Below are 23,369 nucleotides of genomic sequence, written 5' to 3'. Positions count from 1 at the left end.
ACAGGTGAAACTCTTAAAGTTTGCATAAACTAAAACAAGCATGAAGTAGACCCGGTGCTTTAATTTCATTAAACACCTTGTAACTGTTGAAGATTAATGTATATATCTCTTGCTAATTCTTTCCAATTACTTAGTTCATATAAATTCCCAGGCCTTGTTAATTATGCTGAAGTCAAGAGGTAATTTTTAACAGTATTTCCACAACAGGGGAATTTTCCCAGCATAACCTTGCCCTCTAGTAGAAACTCTCAACAGATTAGGCTCTCTGACTAGAGTCCATTCATTTTCAGCTCAAGCCTAATTGCTGCCGACTGGCTTGCCCACAGGTACCTGGCTATTGTACACATAAAGAATGCAGGTCCTTCCGAGAACAAATAAGGAAAGATTAATTGTTCCTTTTGTTTCATCCCAAGAGAAATGTGGGCCCTTAATCAAGAAAAATAATTTCTCCTGTTGATTTGGCTTATTTGGAGGGGCACATAATTGTGGAAAAGAACAGGGTAGACATGCATTTTGCAAGGAATGTAGCCCTTGCGTTGCACAGGAGGCAAAGATAAAATGAAATAAATGTAAGACAATGCTGGAATTGATGGGGATGGTTCACATTTCTCATAGTAAGTAATTTGGCTGTTGGGCTTTTATTTGAACCAATATTGCCAGGTAGTATTGTCATTTGTTTTGTCTGCTGCTTTGGAAATCTAATCAAGGAGACAATAGTAGTGGGGGCGGGGAACACTTCTCCAAATTGTCCTTAATTGCTAGAACACAAAGTGAGCTAAACACTCTGGTGTTTCCAATTAAAGAATCTGTTTCAAGCAAGCACCATTAAATCTATCTTTCCCTGTCTGATAAATAAGCTATCAAAGACTGGAACAGATTAATTGAGAGCAATTAATTCAAGGCTTAGTAGAAAAGTCAGACAAAGCCAATGCTGTCAATGGCTACAAATTTGACATAAAATAAATTATTTCTTGGATTAGAAGCATTTTAGCCCTTGCCATCTCATTACCCTAGTCAGCAAAACACTCGAGAGACCTGGGTTCAATTTTCTGCTTCTCCAGTGTGTGCTTTGCATGAGCTTTGGACAAACCTCTTTGTTGACCATCCTCAGTAATGGTCTTCAGTGGCAGTATTACAGCAGAGGTAGTTTGAGGATTTCAACGTTTATCTGCTTGATATGATAATATAGGACAGCCTTCCCCCACCTGGTGCCCTCCAGGTGTTTGGAACTACAGTTCTTATCATCCCTGACCATTGGCCATTGGCTGGCTGCGCTTGATGGGAATTGTAGTTCAAAACCTCTGAAGGGCATCAGGTTAGGGGAGGTTGTCTTCCTTACCATACACATCAGAGGAGTTATTTAGATATGCTGACAGAAAATGGAAAAGAATGTCCCGGACAAGACATCACTAAAGGTTTTCTCACCCCCCCTTTCTTTTTCAATATGCATAGGGAGCCACGCTGATTTTAGTATATTATATGTCAGAGGTGGGGAACTCATTGCACTCCAGATGTCTTTGTACTACAAACAGAGATACCAACTTGTATAAAAAAAAAATTGGGAGGAGGTAAGCTCCACCCTAAGGGATGCAGGTGGTGCTGTGGGTTAAACCACAGAGCCTAGGACTTGCCAATCAGAAGGTCGGCGGTTCGAATCCCCGTGACAGGGTGAGCTCCTGTTGCTCGGTCCCTGCTCCTGCCAACCTAGCAGTTCGAAAGCACATCAAAGTGCAAGTAGATAAATAGGTACCGCTCTGGCTGGAAGGTAAACAGCGTTTCCGTGCGCTGCTCTGGTTCGCCAGAAGTGGCTTAGTCATGCTGGTCACATGACCCAGAAGCTGTATGCCGGCTCCCTCAACCAGTAAAGCGAGATGAGCGCCACAACCCCAGAGTCGGTCACGACTGGACCTAATGGTCAGGGGTCCCCCTTTACCTAAGCTCCACCCTACATAATCGATCACAAGATGCAGCGTGCCCACACCATTTAAATGGCAATGCTCATCAACTTTGGGTGCGGCCACCTCAAATATTTTATTGGGGGACCAAAGGGACCCCTCAGCCGCTAGGATTTGGCTCCTATGACTACAAATCCTATCATTCTTATTCTGGCAAGGGCTGATGGGGAGTTGTAGTCCAACAATATCTGGAGGAAGACTCTGAAGAAGTGTGCATGCACACAAAAGCTCATACCAATAACAAACTTAGTTGGTCTAAAGTGCTACTGGAAGGAATTTTTAATATATTTTTTTCTATTTTGTTTCAACATCTGGAAGGCTACAGGTTCTCCATTTCTGTTATATGTGGGCATTCAATGTAGCTCTAATATTTATTTTGGGTACCATATATATTATGGTGTGTTTTTATATGTGTGTTTAATTGGATGAAATTATAGACCATAGGTCCATGAATAAGTATTGGCCATAATAGCTAAATAAAGCATCCATGCTCATGATATTTACATAGCGTAAGCCGAGGCAAGTAACTGAGGGAGGTTGTCTCTTTTACATTCTGCTTGCGAGTAACCAGCCAGCAACATCTGACTGACTATTGCTGAAATCATAATGCTAGACTAAAAGAGCCCTTTGTGCAATTGATAAAGGTGAACTAACTTGGATATAGCAAGGCAGAAAAAAATACTAGATTGTTTCATCTCCTGTCCTGACTTTGAGATCAAGTTCCATGCACATGATGCAGCAGATAAGTGCCAACCAAAAGCATCTAACTAATCTGAGAATGAAGTCCAGAGCCATAAATCACAAATCAGTGATCTCACATTACTTTTCTATTGTGAGTTGAGTAGCAGTGGCTTCACAGCTTTCTAAATAAGTGAAAAGCTTATTAAAATCTCAATATTGACACATTATGCTTCTACAGGTGGCTTGGGGTTAAACTGTTGGAATATAGTGGTTACTCCTCATCCTATTTCAGCTCAAAGGCACAATGTGAAAACAGCAACTGACTTTCCAACAAAGTTCTGTTCTGAAACAATGAACTTGGACTCAGCCTGTGGGAAGCTGGACCATGTCTGAGGTAATCAACACTGGTTAGAATGATGGAGTGTTCCCCATAGTCATGTGCTATGGACAAATTGCCCAATGATATAGCATGGCATTTGTAGCAAATAAATTAACAGAATACTTAACTTACATATTTCCAGAGTAACTAGTGAACTTTGAGCTGCAATTTGGAGGGAAAAAACGTGTTTACAAGATTTTCTGGTAACAAATGACAACATAGTACAGCGAAGAAAAAGAAAAAGTATATTATTGCCTATTTTACATGTACATTTCTTTGTCTTTTTAGAAGCATACGTCACACAAAGTGAAGCATTCTGTTCAAGAAGTTCAACTCATAGACATAAAATGCTTAAAATTAGACAACTCCAAAAACTAGTAGCTGGGTTTTTTAAAAAACTGATTCCCCCCCCCCCACCCGTTTGCCTTTCTAAAACAGTAAGGCTCGGCTTACTTAAAAGTCTTTGCTTTGAACTGTATCTATTTGTCCTGCTTTTCAACAAAATTTGTTGTGTTTCTGCTTACAACAGTAATAGTTGTAATAGTTATTGTAGTGGTAATAGTTATTATCAACTGTGAGATTCTATTGATTTTCAAGTATTCCCTTCTTGTGATATGAATATGTCCTGTTCACTTTATGCCATGATACAGTAGCTCAGCTCAAATCATTGCAAGCCATGGTGAAGGAAGCTTAAATATGATTTATCATTATGTCTGAATTAACAAACAATGGTTTTCAATTAGCTAGTTAATCAGAAACCATGGTTTGAACTGGCAATCCATGGTTGATGCTAACTATGGTTTGGCATAAGATGAGATGAGACCGTCCACTATGCCTCCAGAATCTGCTACACCAAAGTGAACTTATGAAGCTGAGTGCTAAGATAATGCAAAAAGGAATCAGACAATTTCTAAACCATTGCTTGCTGTTTCATGTTTGAAAACTCAAAACTGTGGTTTGGCAGAGGGAGAGAGAAAGTGGTGCCCTTCAGGTGCTGTTGGACTGAGCTCATTATCCCTGAATACTGCTCATGCTAGCAACCAGATGAATGCTACATTGAAGAACAATAAATCATAATTACTGAACAAAACCAGTATTGGCCTTCTAATTTCAACTCCAGTGAAATAGGATGAGAAAGTGTCCAGATCATATGTATGCTTAGCATATACCAACCACGGAGCAAAAGCAAACGACTGTATAATCTGTCTATAGTTTTCAAATTTTAAACTGCTTTTTATCTGTGGGCAGAAAATATTCAGTATGCGAAACTAGTTTTAATGTGAGAGGTTGACTCAATTAATCGTTAATTCCTCAATCAATTTTATGAAGCATATAAATACACAGTTTCCTTTCATTTATTTTGTTGAGCGCACACAGTAGCTATATAATGAAGACTGGAATGATGTCAGAATAAAGCTGCAAGTCTCTGTAATACGCAGTTGTCAGGCTTCTACCATTTGTCATCAGTGCAGAAAGGGTTAGTAAGTGTTGAATGTCTGCCTTGTGTTGGCCTTTTAAATTGCCAATTTCATTTTCCCTGAAATCCCACACACGTGAATTAGGGAGGGACAAGTGTCAGGGAACAGGGACTACAATGAAGTACCTTTGATTGAGCAAGGATTACATTGCTCAGTTCCTTCTATAAAAACGTGTCATGTTTGCCACCCAAATAAATGCCTAGAGCGCATAAAACATGGAGCCAAGTGACCCCTAGGAGAAAAATCAATTGCAATTCATATTTCATATGCCTATAATTGCTAGTGAAGGCAGAGCAGCAATTCTTTATGGCGAAGGCTTCTCCATTGTTAGATGTTTCCTGTTTGATGACCGGGGTGGGGGTGGCTGTGGGGGAGTTTTCTGTGTCTGCTGTTTGAAGTGTTCATTCTTTTCACATGGACTGAATTACTCCAATCTGTAACAACAGAAGTCAAGCTTTCTTATTATTGCTCACTGTTCGGTGTTTGAGCTGGAACACTGAACTGTAGACAAAAATACTTCATGCACAGCTATTCTGCTGGAAATGCCTGGAGCTTTCACAAGCAAGCCAACAAAAAAAAAAAAGAGACACCCAGGTTCTATAATCTGTGAAGTTCTCAATTTGCTAGCATTTAAACCCTCAAACTGAGTCTTGTTTCTGAGTTTCTTTTCCTCAAGCAGGCAAAGAATCCTGTTCCTTTAAAAGCAGAATTTTGAAAGTGTCCTCCTTATTTCTTTTTTTCTCCCTCCTTCCTTATTTCAGTCTGATTTTCTTTTTACAAGGCTGCTGTAGGATTCCTATCCCACTGTGGACTGAGATGTCATATGGATAGAGAAAATGCCGCTCACTTTATGGATTACTGTTAGGTCAACAAAACTTTGGCAGCATTGATTAACTTGACAGTGAGTACAGCAGTACATTTATCACTTATGGCTGTGCTGTAGAAAATCTAATAAGAGGCAAACAATTCCCTTTAGAGTAGTAACAGGTTCACTGTGGCTAACGGTGCATGCACTGGAAATTTCTGCCTTTAAATTATACTCTTGCTGCTAGTTGGATCATTGACTCAAAGCTACTACTGCACTTCTCCATGACCATGTTCTATATTATTCATTTGATCAAAATCGTATGGTTAAACTGAAGGTTGCACTTGAGTCTATTTAAAACGAGGTGGCCTGTAGTTAAAAAGCATTAGATTAAGGTTCATGTTTTATGCGATCAAATGAAAGCGGGCTGCTGCAATTTGTAAGGCATGAGTAGTTCCCAAATGACTACATTCATGTGGAAGTATTGCAACTGATTATTAACCAACATTTCCTATAAATACAGTAAAGATTTCAAGAAGTCTGTTTTCTAGTAAGTAGATTTCATTGGAAGACGAAGTGCACAAGCAGCACATTTATGGGTATAAATATTATATATTATTTTGGATTGAACTGGATTTTCAAGACCAAGTGCTCAAAAGCCTCGTTGAAGGCTTGTTTGAGGAGTTTAAAAAGTAGGGCAGTGTGCGCTGAGGCATAAAGAAAAAACAGTATGGTTAACTCTGTTCACCTTGATTTTATACAAGTTAATTTACCCTCCTAAGTGTGGTTTGTATTACTATCATAGAATTCAATCCCCTCCCCCCAAAAAGAACCTACACAACTGCCATTAACTGCAATAGGTTTTGTCTCTGAACATCACTTGGACCTTTTAATGTTCTGCCTCATGTTACACATTCTCCTTTGTGAAGGTTTCTGTGACTAGACTTGGACAATCTCTTTACACGCGATGAACACAAATGCAAATGCTGATCAGTGTTAGCACTGCAAAAGCCCTAGTCCGACAAGCTATTTATGTTTATTCATGTTAATTAGCCATTTTAGATTGATACATAATTACTGGTAAAAGCACAAGGAGATTTTTATTTATTGTACTACCTACTTGAATTGGTAACATTTCCCAGTAGGCATTTGTATATATTGAAATATATGCTGCAAGTCCAAAGAAATATTGGAAATCTAGGACCATCCGTTATAAATTTATCATATATCTTCTAGTAGATGGTTGAATGTTTTTTGTTTCGTAATATAATTTGTTTCATGAGATAAACTCACTTTACTGTAATTGAATGCCATTGAACTCAATGGGAACTTCTCCCCAAACAGGCTTATTTAGGTTTCAGGTGCTCGTGCTTAACGGAGTTTAGTTTAGCATAAGAACATAATGCTAGCTGGGTTGGAGTATGACAGGGAAAAAGGTTGCTTTGAAAACAAGTTCTAGCAACCCTAGCTTTACTTGAAGAAGCAGTTTTATTCCAAGACCTCTATCAAGCAGTGTAGTTTCCATTGTTGGACAAGAATAATTTTACTTGAATCAATTGCCAGGAGGCCTAATGCAATAAGGCAGCTTGTGGTCTGACTGGAAGAGCACATTGTAAAGGAAAATCCCATCACAGCTTGATTTTTAGTAGAAAAACTGTATCTACCTGAAACTTTCTTGTATTCAGGGAACTGTGCAGTTAGAACAGTGAGTCCTCATTATTAATCCCTCTGGTTAGCATAAATAAAAGCTTTGGTTTTCTAAGCAAGCTTGTTTTTAGAAACAGCAAGAGGCACTTCCTTAAATTTGTGGATTTGTATAAAGCCAAGTGCTCCCCTCCACTCGCCTTCTTAAGAGTGGAGACCTGAATATTGATTAGCTATCACACTGGCATCAGAACTACTCTTAGGATTCAATTTTTTTGTTGTTTTGCATATTTTATTGATCAAAAGTGGTAAATGAGCATCAAGCGTGCAAGAAGACGATGAATTGTTTACTTGCATAAAATAACCTTTCAATAAGGGAAGATGCATTGCTCACACTTTTGGTGCTGTTCTGCTGCCCGAAGCAGATGGCATTCAGCTGCTATTGATTTGCTCCTATAGTTACAGAGCAGCACGTAACTAGGCATGCTCATTGCTGGTGGGTTTTGGTGTGGTGTTGATTCCCACCCGCCACCCCCCTTCTTTGCATATGTGCAAAAGGGAAGAAAACTGCACTCATTTTACAAAAGGAAATAATACATTGTAGCCTAATATACTGATGGGAGCAGGGGGAAATGGAGTAAATATGCAAGAGGGGAATTTCAAATCCCATGCCTTAAGCTTCTTGTTTCACTTAGCTGCATGATGGGGCTGGCTCTGGTGGCGATGCCCCAAAACCATTTCCGGGGCTAGTAATTACACCCTACATGAATGAGGGGGAAAGGTATTTCTTGAGAATAGTGTTCAGAATTCCAGACTGCCCAATATGACTTACTTTATTGGGACTTACCTTCTCCAAACTCTCCTAGAAAGGGCTAGTGCAGTTCAACATACAGTGGTACCTCGGGTTAAGAACTTAATTTGTTCTGGAGGTCCGTTCTTAACCTGAAACCGTTCTTAACCTGAGGTACCACTTTAGCTAATGGGGCCTCCTGCTGCTGCTGCGTCGCCACACGATTTCTGTTCTCACCCTGAAGCAAAGTTCTTAACCTGAGGTACAGTTTCTGGGTTAGCGGAGTCTGTAACCTGAAGCGTCTATAACCTGAAGCGTCTGTAACCCGAGGTACCAATGTACATGCTAAAACTGCTACTGCCTGACAGAGATCCCCTTCCTGCATCTTAAAATTATTATTATTATTAATAATAGTAATAGTAATAAAGTTATACCTCGCCCATCTGACTAGATTTCCCCAGCCACTCTGGGCGGCTCCCAACTGAATTTTAAAAACACAATATTGTTACAGCATTAAACATTAAAAACTTCCCTAAACAGGGCTGCCTTCAGGTGTCTTCTAAAAGATAGTTGTTTATTTCCTTGACATCTGATGGGAAGGTATTCCACAGGGTAGGTGCCACCACCGAGAAGGCCCTCTGTCTGGTTCCCTGCAACCCCCCTTCTCGCAGTGAGGGAACCACAAGAAGGCCCTCAGCACTGGACCTCAGTGTCCGGGCTGAATGATGGGGGTGGAGACCCTCCTTCAGGTAAACAGGACCGAGGCCGTTTAGAGCCAATCCCAAATCAGAATCAGACTATTTCATATGGTCGGCACCATAAAAAGAATTCTACTGTGCTCAACTGGAATTCTGCACATCAGTTCTGAAACTGTGAACTATCTTATCATTGAAGACAAAGTAAAGGACTATAGTGGTTTTATCAGTAATGAAATGACATTCCATGCATTTAAGACAGAGGGAACTCCATTGAGGGTAGGTTGGAATATCCTAAATTTTGATGAATCAGCTTCTCCAACAGCAAATCATATATCTCCTGTAAGTCAACCCTGCAATCGCTAGAGGTTATTGCAGAAACAATGAAAAGATCTCTCCAAATAGCTGTGGAGTGCTGGCAAAACTACATCAATGTGACTTTAATTTGACCCTTGCAAAATGTACAATATATGGAAGTTCTATGTTAGACAAACATCAGAATGCTTGGTGTATTTCACTTCTTGACGTAATACAAGACATTGGGAAAGTTTGTTGAGGACTCTGGAGGCAGAAGTGGGGGTCCTTGCAAAGGATGGCTGAAGAGCTTCATAGCACGTAACTACTACAGGAGATGTTAAAGGGTACACATTCTCCTAGCTGAAGCTGTGATAATTTTACACTTCAAAAAATTCCGAGCCAGTTGTGACATCCCTTCTAAAATAGTCGAGGAGCTTCATTTTCTCTGTGACATGCCCTTGACCTTCAGCAGTGAAGATTTGACTTATGAAATGAGAAGTTAGTGCATATGTGGAATTTTCAGGGAGAACTGAATCAGGTGAGAGCATGGGGAAATGGCACAATACAGGTATTCCTGCCAAACGCACAATGGCCACCACAAGTTGTTTGCTTTGGTTGGATGTCCAGGTTTCTTCAGTCAGCAGAATTATGCATATCCAACTGCAAGGCAACATGCCGAAAAAGGAGGGGACTCATCCTGAAATTTAAAATGACTTCAGACAAGAGGTTCTGTACATAGGTGGAACATGAAAGCTATCTGACAACTATCTGACTTTTAGAAGACATCTGAAGGCAGCCCTGTTTGGGAAGGTTTTTAATGTTTGATGTTTTATTGTATTTTTAATATTTTGTTGGAAGCCGCCCAGAGTGGCTGGGGAAACCCAGCCAGATGGGCAAGGTTTAAATAAATTGTTGTTGTTGCTGTTGTTGTTGTTTTACAAGATCTGCCTTTTGACACTTAACATAAATAAATATTTATGGAATTTCTAACCCACCCTTGTGCAAGTGGTCCCAAGGTGGGAATACAGGGGGAAAGTGCATAAAACAACATATATCAATTGAAATCTCATAAAAGATCCTATGTGGGTTGCTACAGTTCTTGCTCCCTTGGCATAAGTGAAAAGGAGTATCTTCACAAACCAAAGAAAAGTAATTTGAAAGCAGAACACTTGAAAGCGGACTTATAGTCAGGAACCATCTAACATAGACTGAACATTGGTTGATTAAATATTCCTTCTCCATACTCTAGGTGAGTTGTGTGTGTGTGTGCGCGCGTGCGTGTGTGTTCGCGTGTGTAAAAATCCTTATGTATCTTGTTACGTGAATCAGTGTCATGGAGCTGACAGGCATAGTAGGTTATTCACAGGTCCGGGAAAGAGAGAGATGCAAGGCTAACTTGCAGTTGGTTTCTTTATTAAGGAAAGAAAAAAATACAAGGAGGCGCATAAAGGCAAACTCCTCTAATGAAGCAGTTGTTTGAACTGGCGTGCAGCCCCTCATGCGCTCTCTAGCCTTCTGAGTCACGGCTCCTCCCTCTGTCATCATCGTCTGCTATGGTGAGCCCCAGGGGCCTCCCTCTGTGCCTGCCTGGCTTGGTGATCAGCATCATGTAACATTGGTCGTGTTCTAGAAGTAAATGGGACCAGAGAGCCGTCTGCAGAGAAGCTGTCAGAGTGAATCTGTGGGAGAGCTGTGGGGTCTGGCTCCCCTCTGTCATCTCTGTCAGCGCCTGCATCCAAACTGGTAAGCTCATCACCCTGCCCAGTGCTGGGCCACCTGCCTGCTTCTGCCTCTTCATGATCCCTCAAGCTCCTTGCTTCTAGTACCTCTCAGCTTGTCCCCTCCTATGAGGTGTGGCTGATGTCCCACTACCAGGCTTCAGGATCTAAGTCATCTTCTTCTCTGCCTTCCCAGGGAGGCTCTTGGGTGGGTTGCTTCCACCACTCTTTCTCATCCAGCCAGTCCCTCACAATCATTTGATATGGTTTTATTGCACTTGTGTGTGTAAACAGCTTCAGGATCTTTGGATAGTAAAGTGGTCTATAAATGGAAATAACGAATAAAGTCTCGTTGCAGTTTCTTTGCACAACCATTGGAAGCAACCCATTGTGTTAGGAGCTGGACTCATGCTAACTTCTGTAAGATGTGAAATATGATTTGTGTATTGGCTGGTCATAGCAGAAATGCAGCACATGACCTTTCTCTTACAAGCTTTCTCCTATCCAAGCCACTGAACGGGTTCAAGAGAAGAAGACACAGAGAAACATGCACATCCTAATTCAGCTTTTCAGCGTCACTCCGCATGGTTTTCCATGTGCCGTTCAATTTGACCATTGGCATTTAAATGTAGTAGTTTTATATCAGTTATATTCGTTTTTTGGCTGGGGAGCATTTCATTAACCTATGGGCATTCTGGCTCACTTCCTAAATTGTGACCTATGCAGGTATGAATGTGACTACTGTTGACTCCTAACAGCATCCTTTAATGCTGTTTTTTGAACACATACTTTGCATTACTGTGACAATGTTGTAGAGGGGAAATAAGATACAAATTAGGAAGACAGGTTTTCTATTCCTTTTTTTAAAAAAGACAACCAAAACATTGGAACCTACTTGGGAACCTTCTTAGTTTGCCCCCGTCCCCCACCAGTATATAATGTTCTTTTGCCAACTTTTTATCATTGTTAGTGCTCTTTAAGCAACTGTTGGAGACAAGGCAAACAGAGGAATATATACTACAAAGTGTTCTATAAAGACCGTGGGTTTAAGTCCCAGTGGAGGCAGACGCTCCAGTCTACTTACTGTAGCTAGGATTTATTGATTTTTATTTTTTTTCCTTCCCCCATTTTTAGCTGCACCACTGAATTGGATATTGCAAAGCATCTCTCCCTGTGAAGAGAGGAAAAACTGTCATGAACTTTTTCACCCTAACAATAGGGCATTTCAGACTGAAATCTCGCACAAAGGATTTAAACCTACAGGAACACAGCCTAGCACATACCATGCTGAGTCTTCTGGCCAGAAGATAGTTGTGGTCTTGAAGAACTAGGTTGGATGATTGGTGGCTTGCGGGGTGGGGAGTGTCCTGAATTTTTAGAGCTGTTTTGTGTGTTAAAAGGAGGGGGGGGAATCAATCTTTGAAAACAATGCAGTCCTCCAGTGCGCTCTCGGAAGGTTAGCGAAATGGTCTTGTCCAAGTTTCTAGCAAGCTGTTCAGTTACTGTTATAATTGGCTGATGAGTAGGTCTGGACCTAACTAGAATGCCAGGGTTCGATTTCAAAGTGTCCTCTGTGAAGATGTGTCACCATTTATGCTGGCTTTAGTGACAATTTTTTAAAAAGGAAACTCATGGGAAATCATTATGCTGTTTATATGTCTCCCATCCTGGAGAGCATTATCCTGTGATATTTTAGCACTGTTTTCTACTGCGTGATGGCACCTACCTAAGGTTAAGGCAGAACAAGTCCCTGTGCAATTTTGTGACTATATTTTACTTACCAGAGGAGAAAAGATAACTGACAATTAAGAATTGGGGATGTCACTGAGAGAACATGAGCAACTAGCCAATAACATCCTCTGGGATAATGCTTTTTTTACGAGGCTGAGAAGGTAGAAGAACAGGGGTTTTAGGGGTTTTGTTACATAATATACCAAAAAAACCACCCACTTTTGGTAAACATTTCTAGAAGAGAACTTCTTAAATAGTCTTCAAAATGGTTAGTGAAAAGTGGCAATGATTAATACACTCTTGATTAAATTTTCAGCTCAACTACAATTTGATCTCCTAGGATCACTTTATACCTGTACCCCCAGGTAATGTAAGAAATGTTTCTATGTCACGAAACTTTATCTGGATTATTTTACCCCTTTACTCCGGCTACAGAAAGTGGAATTTAGATGTTATTTTGGAGATATAATTTCAGACACTGCATACGGCAGGAAAAGCAGTTCAGAACATCAGGTGGGCAGGGCTTGTTGCAGTAATTTCCACACTAGTGTGCCAAAAATAAGCCATCATGTTGGATAAATCTGCCACACTAAGCTTGTCAGAGTGGGGAAGCCCATGCAGTATGGACTTCCCCTCCCCTCTCTTCAACTAAACAGACACATCATTCTTTGGAATGGAATAAGAATGCACCAGATTTCCTTGCCAAACCCTGGCAGAAAGCACAGTCCATATTTGGGTCCATAGTGGGCAGAGGGCAGGGTGAAAATGCAAGAAGTCTCTTTCTAAAGCATCCTAAATTATTATTTGTCCCTGGTTTAAGATTCTGTTTAACCAAATGACATTATGTCAGATTTCTCCATTTGGAATTTATGGGAAAATCTCATTCAAACAAATGAGATTGCAGGATGGGGAGGAGGGCAAGGAATACGTGGGCTCAGCACCCATTCCTGGCTTGCTAAAGCATAGCTGTGCAAGCCAGGACTGTTATGTATGGGTCAGCTCAATGTATTCCACAGTCGCAAGGAGGTTTTAAGCAAAACAACTGTGTCCCAAGTATCAACAGCTTGGGAAAAACTAGGTCTCCCATGTTACAGGTGGCATACAGATTGTGAGTGAAATATCCGTAGAATGAGTTAACCAATTTCTCTTGCTCATAATCTCTCTAGGTCATGCCATGCCAATTGCATTAAACTGCCATGAATAGACATAATTTAATTCCATACCAAACTGTGAGTTGTACACATATAACTTAGATAGACCTTTAATGAAAAATCTTGGGTGCAAATGTGCAAAAGTATGTTCTTTGAAACTTGGAGCAGCAACTAACGTTTTTAGACAGTTGGCATGTTCCTGCTTGAGCCACCATCTGATATGGGGTGGGGGGGATTTGACTGCTTGCTGTCATGTGACTAAAACTGGCTGTGAGCTGATGGTATATGGATGGAACACCCTGAAACATTCCCAGCCTTCTCAGATTCTCTCAGAAAATGACAGACATTTACATTTGATTTATCTTCATAGAGAGCTAATGGTTGTGTTCAGACATAACACAAAACTATGGATTAACCTTACATAAGCAAGCACTGTGTTTGTGAGCTCACTCCCCTCCTTTTTCAGCAGAGCTGTTTCCCTTTCCACTGGACTGGCCCTTTAATGAGCCCTGTGGTTCAGGTGGCAGGTAGGGAGGGGTGATAGATTGTGCTCCATCTTTCCATTTGCCACCTGCAGTGTTGGCCACTGCCCCTGTTCACTGCTGCCATTCCTTCCTGCTTGACCACTGCCACTACTTCTTCCTTCAGGGCTGCCTTCAGATGTCTTCTAAAGTCAGATAGTTGTTTATTTCCTGGACATCTGATGGGAGGGCATTCCACAGGGCAGGTGCCACTACCGAGAAGGCCCTCTGCCTGGTTCCCTGTAACTTCACTTCTCGCAGCGAGGGAACCGCCAGAAGGCCCTCAGAGCTGGACCTCAGTGTCCGGGCTGAATGATGGGGGTGGAGATGCTCTTTCAGGTATAAACTATTCCCTTACAACTAGTGGTGGGAGAGGGAGGAGGAAGAGGGTAGGAAGAGAGGCTGAGCTCATCTCAAGTTTTGCAACATCTTGCACCAGCCATGGTTTTCAACTACAATGGTACCTCGGGTTACATGCGCTTCAGGTTACAGACTCTGCTAACCCAGAAATAGTACCTCGGGTTAAGAACTTTGTTTCAGGATGAGAACAGAAATCATGCTCCAGAGGCGCGGCAGCAGCGGGAGGCCCCATTAGCTAAAGTGGTGCTTCAGGTTAAGAACAGTTTCAGGTTAAGAATGGACCTCCGGAACAAATTAAGTACTTAACCCGTGGTACCACTGTAATCTCCGATTTCAGCTAATTAACCTCTGGCTTCAGACTGGCTCCCCCTCCTAAACCATAGTTAAGATGAACTTTTATCCAAAGTCTATAGAAAGCAAAGGGATCAACTTTGTATCCCACATAGGTTCCAGCAGACTTAAACAGCATACAGCAGTTTTCCCAACCTGGTGCCTTGTCAATGTTTTCAGCTACAACTCCCATCATCCCTGGCCACACTGACAGTCTAAAACATCTGCAGCACAACTGGCTTGAAATGCTGCTGTAGACCATTAAAGTATACTGTAGGCTGAGTCTAAACTAGACTAAGCTTTATTTGCCTGCATTAAAAATTGGATTTTGTTGCCTGCAAAGCTTTCTCGATACTTTCTCTCGGTATCTAGATCAGTGACTATTAGCAGTTTCTTTTCTTTGTGATAACGTGTGTTGTTATGCAGTTCACATACCCTTTGACTTGCATCTCCCTTCACCTCTCCTCCCATGCTGAGCAAGATGAATTTTGTAGCAGCAGAGTGCTGATTTTACAAAATGCAAATGAAAGACACATTTAATGCAGAATTCTCATTTAAAGATGAACTGGAAGGCTTTTCACCTGCCAGAATTCCAAGGTTTATGTCTTATCTGTAAAAAAAACCCTGATGTAACCATGGAGATCTACTTTAGTGTTGTCTTAAGGCAGCCCTGTTCAGGGAAGTTTTTAATCTGTGATATTTTAGTGTATTTTTGGTTTTTATGGAAGCCGCCCAGAGTGGCTGGGGAAACCCAGCCAGATGGGCGGGGTACAAATAATAAATTATTATTATTATTATTATTATTATTATTATTATTATTATCTGCCTCCTTCACAGTGGTTGGCTGCTGACAGACTTCCATGTGGCTAAAAGCCCCAGATTGTCCCCATAGTGGTGGTTCGATTTTATGACATGTGTCTTTATTATTTATTATTATTATTTGTACCCCGCCCATCTGGCTGGGTTTCCCCAGCCACTCTGGGCGGCTTCCACAAATACCAAAAATACACTAATATGTCATACATTAAAAACTTCCCTGAACAGGGCTGCCTTAAGATGTCTTCTGAATGTCAGATAGTTGTTTATCTCTTTGACATCTGATGGGAAGGCGTTCCACAGGGCGGGCGCCACTACCGAGAAGGCCCTCTGCCTGGTTCCCTGCAGCTTTGCTTCTCGCAATGAGGGAACCGCCAGAAGGTCCTCGGTGCTGGACCTCAGTGTCTGGGCAGAACGATGGGGGTGGAGACGCTCCTTCAGGTATACTGGGCCGAAGCTGTTTAGGGCTTTAAAGGTCAACACCAACACTTTGAATTGCACTCGGAAACGTACTGGGAGCCAATGTAGGTCTTTCATGACCGGTGTTATGTGGTCTCAGCGGCTGCCCCCAGTCACCAGTCTAGCTGCCGCATTCTGGATTAGTTGTAGTTTCCGGGTCACCTTCAAAGGTAGCCCCACGTAGAGCGTGTTGTAGTAGTCCAAGTGGGACTACTTTAGTGACCAGTTGGCAGTCAAGTGGTAAACCATTGTAGAGTTCCTGAAGAATGCTCATCTATAGCTTCCATCTCCTTCGCTTCCCGCCATCTTGATGTAATAAATGCTCACATGCTCGATATGATCTGTTCCTTCTGGAATAGTAGAAATATCCTGGGTTTAAAGGAGATGGCTGAGGTCATAAATCAAACTACAGTAGTGTGGATTTTAGCTTGGATATACCTTTCTCCTCTTCCTTTGCGGCACACTGTGAACTAAATAATGCCAGGAGAAATTAGCAAACGTTAGAGGCTCATTTGCTGTGGGATTGGAACAAATGATCTTATGGCCCTTCAGCGTTCTTATTATGCACTATTCTGTGAGCAGTCGCATTAAGTATATTAGACAATACTGGCTTCTGCCTTTGTCAGCCAAGATCAATGTGAGGCATTTTTTAATATGAAAACTTTTTTTAAAAATCTGGTTTCCTTTTCATTACCTTGGATAAATGGGATTAACTGGGGTTTTTTATTTATTTAAGGTTTCAAGGATCGGGTCTTTTCTCCTGTGGAAATATGCTTTTCATTATGTAGGCATTTGTGTGTAATCTTATCTAGAAAACACAAGAAACTCATCCTCTAGGGTGATGGATGTTTTAAAGCATTTATGGTGGTGGCAGTAGGAGTATTATACTATCTTTCTTCCAACAAGCTATTGGAGGTTTTCCATTTTATCTCCATAGCCCTAAAAGGGATCACCTTGTGTGCTTCTTCACCAAGCAGGATTTGAACTCAGGTCTATCTGGTCAAAATCTAGCCCTCAATCCACTACAATTTATTTCTTCCTTCCATTGGCTTGTCATAGGAGCCAGCTTCTAAGATAAATAAAATAAAATATTTGAGAGGGCCAGCCCCCTTCTCCTAAATTTATGGGCATTGCCATTCAAATGGTGTCTATGGACCACATCATGTGATTGATTAGACAGGGCTTACCTGCCCCCCCCTCCATATTTTATTTAAATTGGCACCCCGTGGCTTGTTTTACATTGGAAGGAGAGAGTAACTTCTGATTACATCATTAGGATTCCTGACTCTGAATTATGTATTGTTTTCATAGTAGGACTCCGATAAAAGCTTCCTATTTTGTATTAAACCTGTTAAAAAATTAGTTTTCTAATAAATTATAGATCCCCCCCCCTTTGAATGGTTGTTTGTGGTAAAAGATAAGCATTTCTCCTCCAGAACTTTTGAGTGTCACACACTCAGTGTCCCTCCGTTACAAAACTTTTGCCAGATCACGATCATTGTACCGATGAACCAGTGCATTGTAAGCTGATCTGTCAAGCCAAACACTTGTCTTAGCTTGTTAACATGCTCTAAATCTTTCATTAATGAAATCAGCTAGACCTCCAGACACTCAGAAGACTTCCTCGGCTCTGCTACCATGATGGATGAGATTCTAGAAATTGAGTGGCTGCAGCTCTTGGAGGTGTCATTTCAAAGGAGGAAGAAAGCAATATTTATTTCTATGAAAGTAATAGAAAGATTCTATTTAACGTATGCATGATCTTGATCGGAATTTTCTTTGTTACAGAGTATTATTTTAGAAAATGAAGAGCTTCCCAAATTTTTCCTCGACTTCCTCAGCATCCGTCATTTTCCTTCTCTCCCAAAAGCAGAAAGCTGTGGGTAAGGCTTTTTCTTAGAAATCTCAAAATACAGCGTACAAGTCCCCACTGTAGAACTAGTTCTACACTCTGGTACAACTCCACTGTCTGAAAATAGTCACTGCTTATTTACAAAATGAGTTTCATGTTACGGTTGCACTTGCGTTTGATTTAAAAAAAATAATTCAGCACTCCAGTGGCTGTTTCATAGATGAAGCATGGAAACAAGTGAAACCTGTATTTGTTTATTGTCTTGCCTGTGGCAGAGTATTTGACTTAATAGAAGAGAATAAGAAGCTCTTAACATCAGAGTTTGGATTATCCCAAATTGCGTTTTGGGGGTTTTCTGAGTTCCTGATTATATGTTTAAAATGGGACAACTGCACAAGCCACAGTGCATGATCTCTGCAGCAGGATGCAATGAAATAAAGAAAGAATTTTGGACAACCGGCTGCCAGGGAGCTTTTTTGTTTAGGTAGCATAAAAGACCATTAACATTATAATGGCACTGCTTTGTATCCTCAAAGAAGTTTCATTGAAATGAATGGGTTTGACCAACTTAGGTCCATTAATTTAAATGGTTCTACTCTGGGTATAACTTAGTTGCATGCAACCCACTGACTAGGGGAAAGAAATTACCTTGTCATTAATTGTTGCTTTTGTTTAATGAGGATCTTTTCTTAAGAATGTAATGCTTGGGGGTTTCAGGTATGTCCAGTGTAACCTATTTTGTATGTATTATAATATTTCAGCTCTTTTGAAGAAATAGAATCTGAAGAATCAAGGTAAGCTGTTGCCACTTCAGTTTCCAATTGAGAAATATATTGTTCATATTTTAAAATGTGAAATCAGTAGAATAATTGAGCATGTTTTAAAAACCATATTTTAACACCCATTAAAAAGCTTTCTGTGGGTACATGTTATCTGCTGTTTCTTGCATTAATAAAACTTTTAACTGGTCCAATGTGATTAAAAGTAAAATTATGCAATCTTAAACTGGCCGAATACTCAAAGGCAGTCTAGCAGGTAAAACAAATTAATGCTGAAGTGTTAAAAAAAAAGTAATTGTGAGTTGTTGACATCTATAGTATTCAACTCCTCACTTTAGAATTGGATCATTCCAGCATGTGTGTGTTTTTACGACAGGATTACTAGGTTTGATTGCTGGGGAGTAAGTCCCACTGAACTCTGATTTGCTTCTGAATAAATATGCTTAGTATTGAGTAAAATGTGACCTAATCTATAATGAGCTTTATTCCTTGAAGATGGTTTTTTGTTTCTTTTACAATAAAATTGGTTTATATAAGCAAGCATTCTACCTAACCAGCTACATCAGCTCACTTTATCAAAGCTAGTTTGTAGTGCATTCAGTTTACTGTCCCTTGATGCTGACATTCCTGTTCTTGACCTTTCTAGCAAACTGTCCCACCAGCCTGTGCTGCTGTTCCTAAGGGATCCATATGTCTTGCCTGCAGCCAATGGTAATCAAAGCTGTCATCTGTTAACAGCTCTTTACTGATCTGACCCTACACCACACAAACCACGTTGTTATTAATACATGCTGAGCCCCAGTTCTAATAAATTTGCAATATATCAGGAGTTTTAAAGCTATTTAAAATCATAGCTGGGAACCAAGGCTTTTGTGAAAAGAGAAACAGCACCCTTAGCAACTGAAAAGGAGAGGATTTGATTTTTAAAATGCTAACATCTTAATCCTAGGTTATATCTATCCTGCATCAATTTTGAAGTATAATGTGGTGTTGCTGTTGTTTAGTCATGTCCGACTCTTCGTGACCCCATGGACCAGAGCATACCAGGCACTCCTGTGTTCTAATATGTTAGGCAATGTTTAATAGATGATAATATTTCAGTAGTATCATGCCAAGAATTAGCATTCCCCAACCTGATACCTTCCAAATGTTTCAGAGTACAAGACCTTTGTAGTCCAAAACATCAAAAGGGAAGCCTTACTTAGTTCAAAGGATGCAAAGTGTAGCTGGACTGACTTAATTACCGGTAAGTGTAGAATCAAACTACGCATGATAGAAGAAGAAGAAGAAGAAGAAGAAGAAGAAGAAGAAGAAGAAGAACTAGTAGTATATGTCACCTGTCTGACTGGGTTGCCCCAACCACTCTGGGCGGCTTCCAACAAATTAAAACACAGTAAGACATCAAACATTAAAAACTTCCCTATGCAGGGCTGCCTTAAGATGTCTTCTGAATGTCAGGTAGTTGTTTATCTCTTTGACATCTGTTGGGAGGGCGTTCCACAGGGCAGGTGCCACTACCGAGAAGGCCCTCTGCCTTGTTCCCCGTAACCTCACTTCTCACAGTGAGGGAACCGCCAGAAGGCCCTCGGTGCTGGATCTCAGTGTCCGGGCAGAACGATGGGGGTGGAGACACTCCTTCAGATATGCAGGGCCAAAGACATTTAGGGCTTTAAAGGACAGTGCCAACACTTTGAATTGTGCTCAGAATTGATGCAAGAGTTCTGTGCCTGGAAATTCTGAAGTCTTTGAGTTTAAAAAAATAAAAAATCACATGCAGCGGAGCCTGATCTGGATCACAGTATGATCTGGAAGAAGGGGATGTTTATTCTATAAGGATGTGAATTCTATTGCCACCCAGATATTATTGGACTACAGCTCCCATCATTCCTGGCCATTGACCTTGTTGGGGTTGAAGGGTGTTGGCGTCAAACAACATCTGAAGGACCATACGGTCTCCACCTCTGCTTTAGGCTCACATTGATCCCTAGTCACTTCACTTTCAAAAGCTGCTATTATTTGTGGAGGCTTAAGCCCTGCAGTTCCTTCTCTGTGACAAATAGCAGCTTTGGAGAGCAGGGGCTTGCAGACAGCTTGGTTCAGGGCTGCAGCATGGGAATAAAGGAGGTCTACCATGGGAAAGAGGGGAAGTCCAAGTCAGTCTCTCTTGCTTTTTGTAAAATAAAATGATACCAACAGTTCCACTGTCTGAACTCCTGCATCTGATATCATTATATCCTGACTGCGTAGAATCAGCACAAACAACCCAAGAGCAATGAATATATGAGGCAAAAAAATATGTAATTGCATAGTTTTTCATTGGCTTTATTTGGCGGGGAAAATACTAGTGAGGCAGGATGTTGGTTGGATTATATCCTCTGACATTCTTAGCAACTTCTCGTCAGTATCGCATTGTGATGAAGCTAATTTGTGAGATTGTATGAAGTAGAACATAATTTTCCTTGGGAGAAATCAAGTACATCTATCCTGTGTTGGAAAAGGTCAGTGTCATCGTATGTCTAATTCTTCACAGAAGCAGCCTTTTGTAACTAATTGCTTCCAGTTTTGCTTCTCTATTTATACCCAGCCCAAATGTTTTGCTAACTCTTAAAATGGTTCAATCTATGTTACACTTCAACTGTGATGGACAACTCTTGTGTTTTTGTTGCTAAGCCCAAGGGTGGTCCAATGGTCAATGCTGCTAACATGGTCATGCAAATTACCTACCAGCTTGGTTAGCTGGGAGTCTGAATCCTCACCCACACACCCCAATCCCCATAGTCAATGAAAGCTGGGGGTGTCCCTATATTCTTACTCCATAGCTCTTCAAATTAGCAATGTAGGTGTGCAGAGCACTACTGCTGGGTGCAGCCTCGGTACTCGTAAGCTTAAGCAGTTTTCTTTCTGTTTGATAAAAATGTCACATAGCCCTCACTAGATGATTTGCATTACTGTATCACAATCCTGGATTTGTAAAAAGTGAGGGTAGAGGAGCAAAAGTGAAGGCACAAAAGCAGTGAGAGAGGAAAAGTGGTGGTTTAAAAAATGCCAATGTTTGAGTAAAGCAAAGATGGAGGAAACTGAGAATGTGACATTTTTAGACTATGGCAGAGGTTTGAGAGAGGCAGGGGGAAGTCAGCTTTTAAAACAAGCTGTGAGTGCAGCGGGAATGGAGTTTGGAGTTTGGAGGGCAGTTGTGTTAGCTCTTTTATCTTAGTTTCTGTTTTGTACCCATCTCTGCTGTTTCTCCTTCTTAAAATGGGTGTGCTTTTTTTAAAGTGTTCCACCATACCACCTTTACTCAGATTTCTGTTCGTTTATAACCACCACTTTCCTCTCAGTCTCTCCCCACTCCTGCTTTACTCAAACTTTCGTCATTTAAAACAGCCACTTTTTCCCTTTCAGCATTCCTCCCTTCTTGCTGTACCCAAGCTTCTCTCTCTCCCATTCCTCAGCTGCGTCATGTGAGAGAGACAAAGGATTTGCCCTCAAATATTCCAGAGTACCTTCACACAATGTATTTCACTCCTGGAACCATGTGTTGTCTGAAGTTCCAGATTCAATGTAGTAATTTAGAACAGATATTTTTTTAACAAGCAAACACCCATCTATATATGAACTTTGCCTTCTCTAACTGAACAAGCTAACTGACAGTCTAGCTCTTAAGATTGTTGTCATCTTAAAGATACAATAACATATATCATTATGGGATGGATTCGTGTCCAAAGGGGGCTGCAGAATTAGGCAAGAGGGGGGGAAGGAATGGAAATGGGGGTGATCTGTGTGCAAGGGTTGAGAAAAGTAAGGAGGGGTGTAGGAAAATGTGTGAATGTGTAAAGGGGGGGGTACCAAAAGGGAAGGCATAGGAGGCATGGAAATGGGAGTGAAGATGGAAGCAAGGACATGAAAGGAGTAGGAGAGGATGGTGACTTCAAAATTGGGCGCAAGGTGAAAAGGGGCGCTTAGTAGCTGCAATGTGTGGGAGAAGGAAAATGCAGGAAGTTACCCAGAAAGTGGTTTATGTGCAGCGGGAGATTTGCACAAGAGGAGGAAGTATGGACATGGTAGTGAAGGTGAAAACGAATGCAAAGCAGGGCTGTCAAATAGAAGAAAAGGCTTCAGAAAGAGTTTCAAAAGTGATCTTAGCAGTTTCATGGTGTGGGAATAAATTCTAAGGGGTTAATGTAGGGAGGAATGGCAAGGGGGCTGGCAAGCAGAGGTCAGACAAGTGTTTGTGAAATTCAAGAGCTGATTTTAAAAACTGCCGAATAGTATTGTAATTTTATTTTATGCCCTGAGATCTACAGATGAAGGGTACTACAACAACAACACCACCACCACCACAAAAGTTTGGCTTATGTTGAACATTTACAGCAGTCAAAATCCCTGAACAGTAATAATGGATCAGCATTTGTTAAATAAATTACTTAAGTCTTACTATATTTAGTTTCTTCACAATGCTTTGTCTATGTCTGTTTAGAGTTAACACAAAACTGGAGAAAATGCTATGGACTTGTAGAATAAATGTGCTTTAATCACATTTATGCATTTCTTCTCTGCAAGTCTCCTCACGTTAGCTTATCTTATTATAATGATTAGCATCCTTTGTTTTTAAGAATACTATTCCTTTGGAACTTATTGCAAGAATCTGTCCCTTTATGTTGACTAGATGCTTTAAGGATGCTTATGTGATGGCATCAGGCTCTTCCAGTCAACTTGGACTAAACAGTGCTGTAAACTACAATGGAAAAACTGCTGTGAAGTATTCCCAGTAGAAATCTTGGAATTCCTTCAAGTGTATTGAGATTTTGTTAGAAATTGAATTGCCAGTGTAATCCATCTTCCTTGTGAGAAAAGATTCAGATAAAGAGCTGGAGCCTAGCAGCATTAAGTATTAGAACATCCCTTTAAATCAATAAGCTACAAATCTG

General features: G+C 40.8%; 1 protein-coding gene across 3 annotated transcripts in view; it reads left to right on the top strand.

The window, feature by feature from the left end:
• SNX24 (sorting nexin 24) overlaps positions 1-23,369 on the top strand; it is a 74,851-nt gene that overhangs the window by 50,468 nt on the left and 1,014 nt on the right. For all 3 annotated transcript variants that reach the window (XM_079995891.1, XM_079995889.1, XM_079995890.1), the window contains 3 exons: positions 17,599-17,693; positions 18,424-18,456; positions 19,088-19,152. In XM_079995891.1, coding sequence (XP_079852017.1) covers positions 17,599-17,693; positions 18,424-18,456; positions 19,088-19,152 — 193 coding nt within the window. The remainder of the gene's footprint in view (positions 1-17,598; positions 17,694-18,423; positions 18,457-19,087; positions 19,153-23,369) is intronic.

This window comes from Podarcis cretensis (genome assembly GCF_951804945.1).
Source record: "Podarcis cretensis genome assembly, chromosome: 11".
Classification (NCBI taxonomy): Eukaryota; Metazoa; Chordata; class Lepidosauria; order Squamata; family Lacertidae; genus Podarcis; species Podarcis cretensis.
This window is presented reverse-complemented; position numbering and strand designations above follow the sequence as displayed.